Source organism: Citrus clementina, unplaced genomic scaffold, assembly GCF_000493195.1.
Source record: "Citrus clementina cultivar Clemenules unplaced genomic scaffold, Citrus_clementina_v1.0 scaffold_9, whole genome shotgun sequence".
Classification (NCBI taxonomy): Eukaryota; Viridiplantae; Streptophyta; class Magnoliopsida; order Sapindales; family Rutaceae; genus Citrus; species Citrus x clementina.
In genome coordinates, this window is record NW_006261964.1 from 30,850,458 (window position 1) to 30,867,383 (window position 16,926).

Here is a 16,926-nt window from a genome sequence, read left to right on the forward strand (position 1 = left end):
ATAAAGAAGATAATAGGAGAATAATACTTGGTGGAATCCAACACGATTTACAATATTTACTATTAAAAAAAAAAAAAAAACATGATCATCTCCTTATTTGAGCTATATTAATTATTAAAAGATCTTTTGCCATGTATCTTTCAGTGGTAGTGTACGTGTAAGATTTAATTTTTTATATTTTTTATTTATTAACAACCAATCAATAATTAATTAATTTACTCAAAACATAATCAGATCAGGAGTGAATCATGATTAAAAAAAAAAGTAAGTATCTTAACATTTATTTGAGTCCCAATAAATACAGTATTCATTCATCAAAAGATAATTAAGTAATTTTATAAGTTATAAAATCTATTATATAATAAATGCGTGATACATCATTTTTAAAACATAAATTTAAACTTAAATATTATTGTGCCATAAAAACCATTTAACTCAACCATCAACATCAAAATAATCGGCTACCAAGCCAATAGGAATTAGAAACGTGTTTTAAAGGAGATTTTATAAAACGTTCGAAACCTCTGCTTTTAATTTCATCCAACCCCTGCTCTTTTCTCTTATTTGCATGCACATAAAATGCAGAAACGGCAAGAGCAGCAAAAACCAATGCAGAAATGGAAAATGGCCACATATGCAAACAATGTGTATAGTTGGTACTGCCTTGCTTAAGCATTCAGTATCAAATATTAATATATTAATTAGCAAGACATTATCGTTAATCACGTTGGTTTTATTCTTTAATCTTTTTGTTCTTCTAGGGGGTATCCTTTCTGTAATTGTCCTTTGGATTCCACATAACTAAACTGTAATCTTTTTTGTACTGTAACTCTCTGTCGTGTCTCTGCCATTCTCATCATCACTCAGATACCTTCAACACCAAACTGATACTGATGCGCTTATTTTTAACTTAAGCTCTGTTTGCTTTCAAACTGGAAGTGGACAGTGGACAGTGGACATGGCTCTCTCTCGGTCCCACAATCTCATTAGCTCTTCTTCTTTGATATCAGGTTTTCTCTCTCTTATTTTTCTTTTGTGGGCTTTTTTGTCTTTCTCTTGATCGTATGATGATACAGACCTGTTTGAATGTTGAGTTGAAATGGTTTGTTGGGTTTGTTTATTCAGTTTGGACAAATGGGTTTCTTTTTACCATTAATGCTGAATTTAGTGAACTTTTTGACGCGTGTAAATGTTAAAACTCTTTGATTGACACTTAAGTGCTAGTAAGCGAGGTTAAGGAGACAAGCCTGCGTTTTTTTTTTTTTTTTTTCCTTTTCCTCTGTGTTTTGACTGTGATGATTGTGTAAGAGGCTGTGGATCAGGCTTAAAATTGTGATTTTAAGTTATGATCCTAGATATCGAGGCAATAAGATGGAGACCAGGTATCCTTATCGTGTTTCAAATATGATTTTATACATAGTTACCGGCAAAATGAGTTTGAATTTTGTATTTAAGAAATACAGTGGTCTGAATTGATTGTCCGTTGCACCCACTAGCATCACTTAGTTTTACTTTTATGAATCAGGTACTGCAAACCATGGATCAAAAGTTGGTACAGAAGCCAAAACCAACAATCTGGTTGGTGATCTAGCTCTTCATTGTTTTGTTTTCATTTTGTAAATCCGATGACACTGTATTGAGAAAACACTCTGTTCTGAATGCTTACAGTGCTTTCAGAGGACTAAAGAAAGAACTGAGAAAATGTTTGATAAGATTGAACTATCTGTTTCTCCGTATGACACTGCATGGGTAGCAATGGTTCCATCTCTGGAATTGCCACAAGCTCCTTGTTTTCCACAGTGCATAAATTGGTTATTGGATAATCAAGTTAATGACGGTTCTTGGGGTCTTCATAATCGCCCTTCCTGGTTAGTTAAAGATGCTGTGTTGTGTACATTAGCATGTGTGCTTGCACTAAAGAGATGGGGTATTGGTGAAGAACAAATGAACAAGGGTATTTTTATTTATTTTTTTTTTCTTTTTTGATGAACTCCTTTTTTTACTCCATTAGTAGAATCTGGATAAAAATTCTCCCTCTTGTTACAGGCATTCAATTTATCATGTCAAATTTTGCTTCAGTAACTGATGAGAAGCAACAAACGCCTGTTGGATTTGATATAATATTTCCCGGTATGATAGAATGTGCACAAGACTTGAATTTGAACCTCCCTCTGAGATCCTCAGACATAAATGCCATGCTTGAGAGGAGGCATTTAGAGCTTAACAGGTTAATTATCTTTGAAGGATTTTTTGGTTGTAATTTGTTTTTTTTTTCCTTTTATGATTTTACTAAGCCAACTGCAACAATGATGGAATCCAATTTTATGATCTCCACTCCCAAAATAGAACAAGCATTATGCTGAGTGATGAAAATTGGTTGGATTCTTTTAGCCAAGCCATAGAGAGCAATGAAGTGCTAGTAGGAAATTACAGGTTCTTAAGAATGAACATAAAGATTTCATAGGAAGAATGATGGATTGACCTTGAAATAGCCCACAAATTCTGTTTGCTTCTACATGTCTAGTGGAAAATTGGTTGAATATTTGCTTGATTATATGAGATTTCCCAAAAAGTTCTAATTTCAGCCAGCTAAGTGTAGTGGGTTAATTCTGTCGGCACAGAAACTACACAACAGGAAGAAAAGAGTACTTGGCATATGTTTCAGAAGGAATTGGAAAATTACAGGACTGGGAAATGGTAATGAAATATCAAAGAAAGAATGGCTCTCTGTTTAATTCACCGTCAACTACAGCGGCTGCTCTTACTCACTTTCACAATGCTGGTTGTCTTCATTACCTTTCCTTACTCTTAGAGAAGTTCGGGAATGCAGGTTCTCACATGTGGATAACTCTTTAATGCCTTTCTATATTTCACTTTACAACTCTTTATTGCTAAATCATCATAATTGACCCTTTTCAGTTCCAACTGTTCATCCTTTGGACATATATATTAATCTTACAATGGTAGAGAGTCTTGAAAGTTTGGGAGTTGATCGGCACTTCAGAACTGAAATCAAAAGGGTGTTGGATGAAACATACCGGTAATATTCCATTTGTCAGTATCGCTTGCTGCTAACTTCTCAAAACTTTGTGGAAAAATGAGCATCTTGACGCATCTTAATAAGTTGTATAATTGAAGTTTTGTACAAGTTTATGGTAGTTCTCATTTGTAGGAAATTGTGACATTTATGAACAAACAGATTCTGGCTGCAGGGAGAGGAAGAGATCTTTCTAGACCTTACCACTTGTGCAATGGCATTCCGTTTGTTACGCCTTAATGGTTATGATGTCTCTTCAGGTACTCTATTTTGGAACTTTTTTCTGGGATATCAAAATCTGAGTAAAACTGTCGCTTAAGAATCATGTGCTGCAGATCCATTAACTCAGTTTGCTGAAGATAATCAATTCTTCAATTCACTTAAAGGACATTTGAAGGACATCCGTGCCGTCCTAGAATTATATAGGGCATCACAGATAACTATATACCCAGATGAATCAGTTCTTGAGAAACAACAATTTTGGACTAGTCATTTCCTAAAGCAAGAATTATCCAGTGGTTCAATTCATTCAAATAGATTCAGTCAAAATGTTAGCAGTCAGGTAGCTTCTGCTGATATGTTGGTGTTAATCTAGTCCCTTTTGACAGAATTACTGAAGCAATTCTTTCTGATCTTAATCGAACAATTGTTTCAGGTGGAAGATGCACTTAAGTTTCCTTATCATGTAAACTTGGAACGTTTAGCACACAGGAGAAATATCAACCTCTACAATGTAGATAATATGAGGATCTTAAAAACTTCATATTGGTACATACAATTCTGGCAGTTTAATTTTATGTCCTAAAGAGAAACGCTAATTGAGTATCCATGGATAACATAGAGAAATGCTGATTATATGTGCATGGATGGATTGCTTATTTATTATTTCTTTTCCTCACTTCTTCAATGCTAGCTCTTTAAATATTGGCAACGAATACTTCCAAAAACTAGCAGTGGACGACTTCAATATTTGCCAATCAATGCATATTGAAGAACTCAAACATCTTGAAAGGTGTGTATCTCTATGTATTCTTGTGGGATGTTGTTGATCTTGCAATTATTATAACTATTATTAGACCAATGCCAACTGCTGATGTCTATTCAGAAGCCGTCCTACTCAGCTGAAATTATATTAATTTTCTTATGTCTTTAAATATAATTTATTGGTATATTGGCATAATCCCTTGAAGGTTTTATTGCCACTTGACTTTGGCTTCTTGCAGTAGTTTTTCTTGGAAAATGCTGAACATCACTTATAATTGTTGTATGATATCCCCCAATATGCAGGTGGGTTGTTGAGAAACGACTGGACAAGTTAAAGTTTGCAAGGCAAAAGCAGACCTACTGCTACTTCTCTGTAGCAGCTACCCTTTTCTCTCCTGAATTATCTGATGCCCGCATGTCATGGGCCAAAAATGCCGTGCTTACAACCATTGTTGATGACTTTTATGATCTTGGAGGTTCTGAAGAGGAATTGTTAAACCTCATAGAATTGCTTGAGAGGTATGTTCCTTCCCCTTTCCTTTTTCTGTTTTGGTTCTGCTGAAATACTGCTGGGTGCATGACTTTTTCTGTCTCTATCTCTTGCTCATTTTCATTTTTTAGTTCAACTTGAACGGCTGCCATCTCTCTTGATTAGCCTTCTCTTATTATAATTGAGAACTTATGAAGATGAACCCCAGGTGGGATGTAGAAGAAGCCAAAAATTGTTGCTCTGAACAAGTTGAGATCATATTTTCAGCACTTCGCAGCACTATTTGTGAGTTTGGAGACAAAACACTTACATGGCAAGGACGCAATGCAACAAGTCACATTGTTGAGACGGTGAGACCAATGTTTACTCCTGTCTTCTTATTTTGTTTATTTATCAGGTCAATACTAGAAGGTTATTGCAGCCCTACTGATTATTTCTGAATCACAATCTTTAAATGCGTCTAAGCCTTGTATATAGTATGTCTTAGAAGCGGAGGTCTTGTCATAACTTTTCCATGAAAAACCATCCTGATATTCAATTCTAATGGCACTTTGAAACCATTAGTTATCATTCTATTCAACAGAAGTTATCCAAGCCTTTCTTTTTATTGCAGTGGTTGAATTTGCTGCAGTCTATGTTCAAGGAAGCCAAGTGTTTGAGAAACAAGTCAGTTCCAACATTAGATGAATATATGGAAAATGCATATGCATCGTTTGCCTTGGGACCAATAATCTTCCCTGCTGTCTATTTTGTTGGGCCTAAGCTTTCAGAGGAGGTTGTTAGAGATCCATATCAAACAAGATATCAGCAATATTTAATAAGCATCGACCTTAAAACCTTGGATATCCAAGGTTTTAAGGTCGATGCTTATTAAATATTGCTGATATCTTGTTTGATATGGATATCTTATTGACTCTGCTTATTAATTGGTCTTGGCTATGTTATAGAGGGAATCCAAGGAAGGGAAATTGAATTCTGTGTCCTTACAAATGACTTATAGCGACGGCAATATGACAGAAGTTGAGGCCATCGAAAAGATTAAAGTTGTTATTAAGAGCACAAGGAGAGAGCTGCTGAGGCTAGTTTTGAAGGAAGAGGGCAGCATAGTTCCAAGAGCTTGCAAGGATCTGATATGGAAAATGAGTAAAGTGTTGCATCTGTTTTACATGAACACCGATGGATTCTCTTCAAATGTGGAGATGGTCAAAGCTGTCAGTGAAGTGGTTTATGAACCCATATCGGTCAATATGTAGTAAGTAAATGCCAAATGCGATCATCTAATATCAATAAGACTTGTTGAAATTGAAAAATTGCAAATAAAATTGTTGTAATCTCTGGGAACTGTTTAGCGAATTTTTACGCAATATTCTGTCAAAATTAGTAAGTTTAACTTTTCCTTTCGCGTTACGCAATCGGCGCCTAAAAGCAAGAAAACAAAAATTGTCCTTGTTGTGTAAGGAATTCATGCTTGCAAACAGCAACCAAAAAGTCAAAAACTCTTTATAGCAGCTTTCAAGAAAGCGTTCCAAATTGATTCAGTGTTATTTCACAATATATTGCGTAAAATTACCGTCTTATTTTTCTGATGTATTTAAAATAAAACCGTTACATTATAAAATAAAATGAAATAAAAAAAAGATTCTAATAATTTAAAGATGAAAACGCCGGCAACAAGTAATACGTGTTGTGGGTGACTCTCTTGCAAGAGATGTAGATTGGTATACTCAATCTTTTAGTAGACCCTGTTTACGTGACTGTTATTCATGCTGACGTAGAACCAGGCAATAACCAAGTACTCGATCATTTTTAAGTTTCAGAAGGATTTCTTTTCATAAGATACCAGACCATGTACTCCACCTTCGACTTGTGCGGCTCCTGTTCGGACCTGTATAAGCAAGAAAAGAACAAGATCAATTGAATGAATCAATGGATCACTCCGGAAACCTGTCTCAAATTGCAAATACCAAGCTGGAAAAAATGGAAATTCTCATATTATGACGAAACACAATCTGATCAGTTCTTTATCAACAATGAATATCTATTGACAGACAGAATGAAGAAAAAAATTCTTATTGGAGACAACAACACCCCCCCCCCCCCTTTCAACAATGTCAACCCATTTCCTTAAAGATTCACTAGTAATAATCATTTTGCATCTTTACCAATACTAGCAGCACCTCAGCTATTAGTATAAATTCAAGAAAACTATCACCACTGCATAAAAGTGCAGCAAAAGCCTAAAACACCAGTGTGCCTGCATAGTCATGATAGAACAACAATACCAAATGGAAAGGCATACCTCCAGCCTTAAAGTTCTTGATCTTAACAGATCATGAGCGGACTGCAGGGAAGAAGCTCCAAGATCCTGGAAACCTTGCTTCACAGCTTGCATTGTGTATGGTATGAACTTTAAGACCGAACCTTTATCTGCAACGGCTCCAACCACACCCTGTGCGATCTTTAATTTAGCTTTATCGCCTAAGTATCTTTGGTCACTTCCTTTAGTCATTGCTTCTAGAGAGCCCATGCCTCGATATTTTTTGACCCGACAACCATTCTAAGTATAAAAAATAAAACATTAAAAAAAATCATAAAATTGAACAATAGTCAAGTACTTGTAGACAAAAAGTCAAAAACCTCGACAACATGTTGTTTTCATGCAACCAACTTACAATTTCAACATCTAAAAATGCTATGAAATCATTTTATAAATAATATAATTACGAAGAAAGCAGCAATAAATGTTTCAAAGACATTCACAACAGAACCCACTTTGATTCAGAAATGCTCTAGAGAGAACTGCCTTCTAAGCCTTAGGACTATCATACCTGATAGATATAAGCTCCAGGAGCTTCTGTGCTTCCAGCCAAGAAGCTTCCCATCATTACCGTAGATGCCCCAAGAACCAAAGCCTTAACAATGTGCCCAGAGTTTGAAATGCCACCATCAGCAATGACAGGTACACCACTTTGTGCAGCAATAGATGAAACCTTGTAGACAGCAGTTGCCTGAAAAGTTATAGGGAAAGAACATAAATATTCAAGAAATAAAAAAAAAATCACTGAAAAGGATAAAATGACAAGGCTAATGGTAAAAGGTAAAAGTCAGTATCAATAAATCTTCTGGACTATAAAATTCATCATAAAGAGAAGCACAGAAACTGAAAATATGCCAATAATTCTTCATACACCTCATAACTTTGTTCAATCAAAAATTTCTCAAATGAAGTCCACTCCCAAAATAAATTGGATCACAAGTATCAAGATACAAACAGAACCATTTTCAAATCACAAGACACCCAAATATAATTGATTTTAAATTATGTTCATTCAATAAATTTCCCCAAAACTTTCACTGCACATAATCCACTCAGATAACTTAAATTGCTATCCAAACTTGTGGCGAAGTAAAATGTTATACCTGTCCTCGCCCAACAGCACAAACCTCTTGGGTAGTACAAATAGACCCAGACCCCATTCCAACTCTCAATCCGTCTACACCAGCCTCAATCAAATTCTGAGCTTGATACATCGTCACAACATTACCACCAATTACATCCAACTCAGGATATGTCTTCTTCGCATACTTTATCATCTCAATCTGATAACTTGAGTTCCCTTGAGAACTATCCAACACCACAACATTCACCCCAGCCTTCACCAAATGCTCTAGCCTCTCCTTATCAGAATCCCTGGTCCCAATTGCAGCACCCACCATCCACTTCCCGTCAGGTCCCACAGTCCCCTTCCCCAAATTCGGATACCCTTTTAATCTCTCCACATCCTCCCTCGTCACCACATCTAGCCTCTCACCGTCCTTCTCCAAAACAACAAAATCAACGTCGTTTTTCTCCAAAACCTCATCGATTTGCCCCAAATCATAATTTGCTGGAACAGAAACGTTAGAACTGCAATCACGCATATAATCAAATATTTTCACTTTATTATCACTCAAATTCTCCCAATCAGATTTTGTCACATAACCCAAAATCCTTGATCTCCTAGTGCCTACATATCAAAACCATTAGTGAGTTAATTTCATAAGTAATTCAACAACGCAAAGTAAATATAATTAATAATCAAAATTCGTAATAAGACTTTCTGAAATTATTAACTAAGCTAGTACTTGAAAATGATTAAACGCAATCTCAAGTCATACCAACGTCTACGAAAGCACCCAAAAAAAAATAAAAAATAAAAACAAAGGACGAATTTTTTTTTCTTTGTTTTACTAAAAGAACGTAATTTTCTATATTTCAATTACCAGATTCAGTAACAAAAACATAGTTGCTGCCATCAAAATCATTAGCATCATTAATAAATCCATCAGGCGCTTTAAAAACATCTAAACTAGAGGAGAAGATCGGCACGCGCCGCGACTTAGCGGAGACGACGAGACGCGCCTGGTCGGCGGCCGTGCAGTTGGAGTGTACAATACCGATACCACCGAGCGCGGCCATGGCGGCGGCCATGTAATCCTCGGTGACGGTGTCCATGGGGGAGGCGACGCAAGGGAGGGAGAGATCGATGTTGCGCGTGAGGCGCGTGGAGAGCGAAACGGCGTCGGTCGGGAAGTCAATGTAGTGAGGGAGAAAAATGACGTCGTCGTAAGTGTAGGAGTAGCCTTGGCTGAAGAGTCTATCGGCGGAGAAGCCGTCTTCGATCGGCAGGGGTGAAAAATCCATTTCAACGGCGGTGGTTGTGGTGGTTGCGAGAGGACGTGACTCGTAGGGTTTTCAAATGTGGAGGGAAATCAACAGAAACGTGTTTGCGCTTTTTGAGTTTTAGCTATTTATAGTGGGGCTTGCACACGTGGTTCCCACTTGCGTGCCGGGTTATTCATATTATCTCGTTTCGAAGCCCGATCGATATTCCGGAGCTCGTGAGTCGTGACTCGTGGGTATTAGTTTGTAAGCTTCGCGAGTACCATCTATTATATTTTTTCTAGTCTTTGAGTTATTTTATATGAAGAGGTTAGGGTAGGGAGCTGTGTGGATAAAGCAATGGGGATGAGAGGGGAAGGGCTGGACATTTCTGTAATTAGCAACATCAAAGTGGTTCATCATGCATTATATAATTGTGGTACTTCCATTTTTATATAAAAAGATGTGTTATGCTGTCACTTGTCTTGCAATTTGTAATGTTCGACAAATTTCATTTAAGTCCTTATTTTATCTCTTATTTATATTATTTTTATAATATTATATTATTTTTATTTACACTCATGCTATTACAATTTAAATATATTCATTACAAATTTTAGAAAAAAATATAATATACTTAAAATTAAATTTTTAAAAGCTATTCCTTCTCTGTTTTTTAAAATCTACTAAAGAATTGGGTTATTTTATTAAAAGCGATTTCTAAAAAAATTAACTAAATACGAAAATTAGTTTTTAACTTTTCAAAATCACTTTAATTTGAACCTCCTAAAAAACAATTGCAAACAATTCCAAAGAGCAGCTAAAATTTTCCTACACAAAGGAATAACTAGTTTGATTTAATTTAAAAGTATCATATTAGTATTTTAGAGAGTAGGAATAATTAATTAGCAAATAACAGGAGAATGTGGAAAAAAATGACTAAATTATTAGCAAGAGCAAGACGAAAAATTAGCAATCATCAAAGCCGGAGTGAATAATGAGAATAATGAAAAGTTAAACCATTATATGTATGGTGGCAATATCAACTATTTACCTATATGTATATATATTGAGGGGTGAGGGGTATGTCACAATCTAACATAAACTTTTATCTGTCATAATTCATAATATAAGATTGCAGATATGGAAACTTGAGATTAATTAGGTCTAGTGAAGCAAGGCATTATTCGATCGAAGATTTTATACCAAAATATGTACCTATTCTACGTCTCTAGCTAACATGGCCAATGATATATAAACTTGTCACTTTGCTTTAAAAAATTATACAAAAAAAAAAAACACTTATGAGACAGGAGGAATCACAATTGATGCTAACTATGATTTGATTATTATACAACAAATATAGGGAATTGAGTTCTGAAAATAGATAGTGGCCACTTTATTACGATGCCTACTAACTTTTTTTTTTTAATTATTACATTAAATTTTGTAGTATTTCCTCTCAAATTTAAGAAAGACAATTAAATTCTCACAATATTTTTGTGGGGGGTTTGAACTACTATCCTCACAACAATGATTTTAGCCACTCGACCAAGCCCACAGGCTTTTATTTAAATAATAATAATAATAATAAATTGTCAATAGAGATTTATCATTGTTTAATTCGATTTTATTTTATTTTTTATTTTTAGAGAAAATATTACTTTCATTCATTCGACTTTATTGAAATAATATTTTTGTTCGGAGATACTGCAAAAATTTGTGCAGCGTATGAACTTATAATGCAGAAAGGCATAGATCCCACAAGCGAAAGATGAACACCAGCTAAAATCCAAAACTTAAATCAAAGCTCTAAACACATTATCTTTATGGGATCAACCTAACAAATTCTAATGTGTTTTACTTACAAAATTTACCCTCTTTTTTTTTTTTTCTTTCCCCTCCCCTTTTTGGGTCACTATATCACAAATGAAACTTTACTGTATAATTTATTAGAAAAATGTGTGATGGGAACGAACTTTTTTTCTTCTAATCTCGATTGTCTCCAAAAGATGGAATTAGTAGTACATATAATGGCACCCATCATGGCCTGTGAAGACGAAAAAACAAGAGTTGAAATTAGTATGTTTAACGCTTGGTGACGCACTGATAGCCAAATGCAGCTCTTGATAAATAACAACTTACTTGGATCAACAGTGACTAACATGGCTGTGCCTCCAAAAGAGCAAGTGCCACCAGCAACCTTAGTTCTTTGCCAGTAACTATTGAAGGCGTAAGACGCGTGGGCATAAACAGTGTCGGGCTGAAAACACGTCCCACTAGGCTGGATCGTATCACAATCCGCACCCGACGCGCAAGCGTAGTTCATGGCTTCTTGGATGATTGGGTCAGGCACTGTGGGCTTTGCAACACACCAGAGGGCTATACTCGGCCCTCTTTTTGGAGACGGCGGCCCTGTGGGCGGAGGGTACACTACTGGCGGTTCAAACACCGGGGGGCTTGGGGCAAACCCGGTGGGAGACGGAACGGATGAAGGCGGGCTCGGGGTGAAACTTGGTGGGCTAGGCTCATAATAAGGTGGGCTCAATATGGGCCCTGGTGGGCTTGGAATATATGTAAACGGACTTGGTACTAGTCCTGGAGGACTTGGAACAATCTCCGGTGGATTTGGACCGGGGATCGATTCCGGCGGGCTCGGAACAAGGCCTGTTGGGCTTGGAGGTGGGCTTTCAATGGGAAGAATTGGTGGGATATAGGGGGTGGAAAGAGGAGGTATCGGTGTGAATTCACTTGGAGATGGAATGGCTGTAGAAGGGGGTTGAGGGGTACCAGGTGGATAAATGCAAAATGGAGGGGCAATTTCGGGTTGTTGAAATGGGGATAGTGAATCATAGGGTGGCAAAGAAAATGGTGAGCTCACACCGTAGGGTCCGGCGTTGGATGATGGATCACCGTCAATGTGCTTCACCAGTTTCAATTTCTTTGTTGCCTTGATGATTGATCTGAGCCCTTTCTTTCTTAATCCCATTGATCTTCTTGCATCTGCCCATCGCACAAAACAAAAAAATGTCAACTAATCATTCACACATTTCCTCACTCAATCTTACTAATTATTATAACTGAAATATCAATAAAGAATTTTTTCTTTATAAATTAATACGCATTTAGTTTGTTTGAATTTTAATAAAAATAGATTCAAATTAAAAAATTTGTCCAGATGCACTTGTCAAGTTTGCATTGTTTGTTTTAATTTTTTAAATAGCTCAATTATTATTAACTTTATTTTTTTCTTAGACATGAAGCTTCGGATATAAAAAGCATTTAGACCACATAAATTTAGTGAAAAAAAAAAAAGCAATCTTGCTTTTGAAGATAGTTTAGTCATTGCATACTTATAATGCAATAATGTACGTGAACAATAATCAGGTATATCCCCACTAAATAAACTTTATGTCGCTTGACAAAGACTCCACCATAAAATTAAAGTTGATTGGAACCCTAACTTTTCCTCCTCCTCCCCCCCCTAAAAAAAAAACCCATCAATCTCAAGAATCATCAACACAAGGCACTCTCAGTGAATATTGCAGAATGATCATATATGAACTAATTTGCAGTCTTAGTATCATATGAGTAATTCTTTTAACAAAAAATGCAATGCGTGGTAACACATATGTAGAAATTCTTCTATAAAAATAATAACACGCGCGCTAAATATAGCTTACTTACCGCAACGAGGGATGAAAGTAGCTGCCATTGTTAAACAAAGCAGAAGAATGCAAACCCGTTTGCGGTTTCTGTTTGTTTCCATGGCTAAATGAATGAGAAAAATCCCCCCACCTCACAAAGAGAAGAAGAAGAAGAAGAAGACACAGCAAGCTTTTGAGACAGAATTTTGTGGGCATAAATATATAGAGAGGCAAGCAGGCTAGCTCTTGGTTGCTTGCTTACCTTGGAGAGTCCTGGAAATGTTCAAATTAAGATATAGAAGGAATAAGTAGCAAGCTGGACGGGCAAAAAGATTGATTCTTTAGCATGCAGCTCATCACTTTGCTAAACACACACACACACACACACTAACAAGTCACTTTGCTTGAAGATGTGTATGTGAAGAAATGCCGGAAAAAAGGTTTATTATATATGTATTATGGGAGTTTGATCACTGTGTATATGTGTTGTTTTTTGGGGCATGCATGCAGTTTTTCTTGTGGGGGGGTGTTGGGTTGGCATATATGCTTGCTTGACACACGAAACAAATGAAAGTGTGGATTTGGTTTTGTTGTTGCATGCCTTTATTTTTTTTTTTTGTCTTTGTTTTGCTTGCTTTCTACTCAAAGCTCTTTAATCTGTTTCTCTCTCTTTTTGATCTTGCAGCACCTTTGGGCCTTTTTTTAGGTCCTCCCTTTGAATGAATGAATCTAATAATGTGTTGGATGGGTTTGAGTTATGAGGACTACTTTGGGTCGTAATACTGGATAAAATTAGTTGTGGGTAGATTTAGTTTTTTGTTTTTTGTTTTAATACTACTTTAGATTTTAGAATCTTAATTTTATTCATGTTTGTCAATATCTATTGCAATTGGAAAGATTCTCTAGTTAATCGATCTTGTCTCTCCTTGTGTTTATTCTTTAACCACTAACGATAATAACTATTTGAAATTAACTTATCTAAATTATCTAATCTTGAAAATGAAATTATTATGTATGATATATATGAGAATAATCATACTACTAACATTCTACTCATTGTATACATATTGATATATATTGACATAATTTTTTTGTCAATTAGAAGTTTTAATTGATTCCTTTCACGCATAATATGTGTCAGAGATATTGAACTTATAATTGAAATGTGATGTTTGTGTCAATTGAGTTTTTGTTTCACGGTATGTGCTAAATCATCATTTAGTTATTTATATTTTTTATAACTTATATTCGATTTTCAAATGTTTACATCTGAATAGAAAAAGTGAACTTTTATTACCTTTATATAACTTTTTTTTTAAAATAAACTTATTTCCTAAACTATAAAATATAATCCATTTATTATTTTTCACTTATAAAGATATAAATGTTAAATAACCATGTTTAAGTTTTTTTTTAATTTATAAAAAAAATGTCACTTATATTTAGATACTGAAAAAAAGAAAGTAAAACGAACATGTTATTTAGATATTTGTATTCAAATCTAATCATATTTCAACTAAATTTAAACATATTAAAATTTCGTTATGGAAAAAAAATGCAACCTTAAGATTTTTAAACAAATTAAAGAGTGGGGATAGAATATTGTATGTAACTATATTTTATCATAGTCGTTATCGAAAATCAAAGCTTATATAGACAAGTTGATCTGAAATATACGGTTGCCATAACAATACATGGCATCTCACCAAATCTTTATGTGACAAAAGAAAATTGGAACTCATAACAAGAGACATGTAATGAAAATTTTGAAAAAACGTAATATAAAAATTGGCAGGCAATAACGTAATAGCTGTAGTTTTAACCACAAAATGAAATTTTAAATCAAGGATTAAAACCCGTTCCATGCATAATAAATTAAGAAACTAAAGATTAACAGTGTCACGGCTTTTTTAATGATTGGGCTCGATTGGGCCAACTTGCTTTCTCATTTTGGAGTTGAGCATTAAATCCTGACCAATTGAGAGACTGGAACGGGTTACTGGTCTTTTTCCATTGCTCGTTATTTTCATTAGTCGCTTTAAATTTATGGAAAATGATCCTCTCCTGATTTCTTCGGAACTTTTTAAGATTTTCTTCTATGTATGTTTTAGTGGTAGTGTAATTGTATGGATAAGATTCAACATTATTTATTTATTAACTATCAATCAGTAATTGAATTATTTGCTTAGAACATAATCAGATCAGGAGAGAATCCTGATCAGAACTTTATATGCATTGTTCGTTATTTTTTTTGTGCATTGATGAGACCATGTTCGCATCAAATTCTATAACATGCATGATCGTTTTTTAAAAGGGGCTTTCTCCAATGAATTTTCTTGGTTTTTTAAAAAAAAAATAAAAAAAGATCTTGTAAACTTTTATGCAATCCAATCAATCTTTCATGTTTTGTCTGTAATTATTGGATAAAAGTTTAACAAAAACCATTCATTTCCCAGTAAAAGATGCTAGCTATAAAATCAAAAGTAATTGATAGTTCTTTCTTTCTTTCCTTTTTTTTTTAAATTTTTTTATTTTCAATGAAAGATTAATGATGGCGCTTCACAAAAAAAAAATATTAATAAACATTAAAGATCGAAAGTTAATAGTACTAAATTAGTCTCAAATCTACATTGGTGATTAATTCACTGTTTGTGTATAGTGTTGAATAAAATGAATTGATGTGCATTCTTAATCTCCGAATAATATTAGATTTGGGTAGAACTAAGCCAACGATTATCCCAAGCACTAAGCATAATGTTCTTGGGCTTATTCACTTTCCTCCTCTGAAATCTCAAATGCTATCGCTTTTAAACCCACATATAACAGCAAATAATCACACGTAACGTCACAAAGACCTCTTTTTATTTTTTTTCAATACAACTTAGGCTTTCAAACAAAGTACAGAAAAATAGTTATGTACACATAGGGTCGCTAAAAAGACCCAAAGCTAGCTTAGCCCTCCATATAACGGTTTGGACAAGAGTTTAAAGAGAATACTTAGATTAGGTCTAACCCTTATCTTCTTGAAAAATAAATTTAAAATTTAAAAATAATCAAAAGACAAAAGAAGAAAATTTAAATTATTAATTCATAAATCAATGACGATTCAAAAAACTTAAAATTATTCACTAAACTCTTTACTAAGCCCTAATAAATTAAGAGAGTGCTCGAATTAGAAAATTCAATACTATAAAATTAAACTTATAAACTTTATCTACTTTTTTTAATTTATTATTTCATTTTCAAATAGATATTTTTTTAATTTATTGTTGATGATAACAACTTATTAATTCTTAATTTATTACAAGTTTATAATCATTTAAAAAAATAATTAAACAATATAAGAAAGTCCAGGCCCGGCCCTTATACTTTTCCTTACATGGACTCGGGTCTAGGCTTAGAAAAGTCTCGTCCAGCAATTTTGCTATCCCTATATACACCTACAGGAAAAGCAATGAGAGGGTCAGCTTGGGCTGCACCCCAGGTAGCCCTCGAAAATTATTTAAAGGTCAAATAATTTATAATTTTTTTAATGAGCTTTATTATTATTATTATTATATGAGAATAAAAAGGAACCTTAAATTTTTAATAAGGGTATAAATATCAATTTACTTCTCATTTTCATTCCCCACTCTTATTCTCATCTCTCCTTTGGAATGAGATTTTCATTCCACATTTCCAAATACTCAAATTTTATTCTTATTCCCTGTCCTTATTTTAAAAGTAAACAATTAATGAATCTAATTCTATTATCTCAATTTCCATTCTCATTCATAATTAGTAAATATACCATTAAATTTATTATAACCACTAGATTATAAGAATTTTATAGTGCATTTACTAATCAGTAATCGGAATGGACATGAATTTTAATGTTCTAAAATCAAAATGGGGAATGAGAATCATAATAAATTGTCTATTGCACCTGTAGGAATAGGAATAAGAATGAGTTGTATTACCATTAATGTGTTTGCTTTATCTTAGATTAATGACATTATTTTTTATAATAGTTGTGATTATAATTATTATTATTTGAAATAATCATTATTTGTTAATATATTGACTTGTATATTAGAGGAAGATAATGGTAATTATAAGTTGAAAATAAATTTTCTCCCGTTAACAA

At 34.2% G+C, this 16,926-nt stretch overlaps 3 protein-coding genes across 3 annotated transcripts; 1 reads left to right on the forward strand and 2 right to left on the reverse strand.

The window, feature by feature from the left end:
- The first annotated feature begins 807 nt into the window (after window positions 1-807).
- On the forward strand, window positions 808-5,786 carry LOC18031903 (ent-kaur-16-ene synthase, chloroplastic). Its single transcript, XM_006422193.2, has 14 exons — window positions 808-1,010; window positions 1,526-1,578; window positions 1,669-1,954; window positions 2,047-2,227; window positions 2,622-2,830; window positions 2,920-3,040; window positions 3,200-3,297; window positions 3,373-3,599; window positions 3,693-3,805; window positions 3,951-4,049; window positions 4,325-4,540; window positions 4,720-4,861; window positions 5,125-5,370; window positions 5,459-5,786. Exons 1-14 carry the CDS (start codon window positions 959-961, stop codon window positions 5,762-5,764), a joined length of 2,349 nt encoding a protein of 782 aa, XP_006422256.2. The 5' UTR covers window positions 808-958; the 3' UTR covers window positions 5,765-5,786.
- A 235-nt stretch (window positions 5,787-6,021) lies between these two features.
- Window positions 6,022-9,554, reverse strand: LOC18033437 (inosine-5'-monophosphate dehydrogenase 2). Its single transcript, XM_006422194.2, has 5 exons — window positions 8,775-9,554; window positions 7,932-8,518; window positions 7,340-7,519; window positions 6,811-7,068; window positions 6,022-6,396 (listed from the first exon to the last, which is right to left on the reverse strand). Exons 1-5 carry the CDS (start codon window positions 9,193-9,195, stop codon window positions 6,325-6,327), a joined length of 1,518 nt encoding a protein of 505 aa, XP_006422257.1. The 5' UTR covers window positions 9,196-9,554; the 3' UTR covers window positions 6,022-6,324.
- A 1,552-nt stretch (window positions 9,555-11,106) lies between these two features.
- Window positions 11,107-13,070, reverse strand: LOC18031592 (extensin). Its single transcript, XM_006422195.2, has 3 exons — window positions 12,841-13,070; window positions 11,299-12,156; window positions 11,107-11,203 (listed from the first exon to the last, which is right to left on the reverse strand). The coding sequence occupies exons 1-3, from the start codon at window positions 12,920-12,922 to the stop codon at window positions 11,172-11,174; spliced, it is 972 nt and encodes a 323-aa protein (XP_006422258.1). The 5' UTR covers window positions 12,923-13,070; the 3' UTR covers window positions 11,107-11,171.
- Window positions 13,071-16,926: the final 3,856 nt, after the last annotated feature.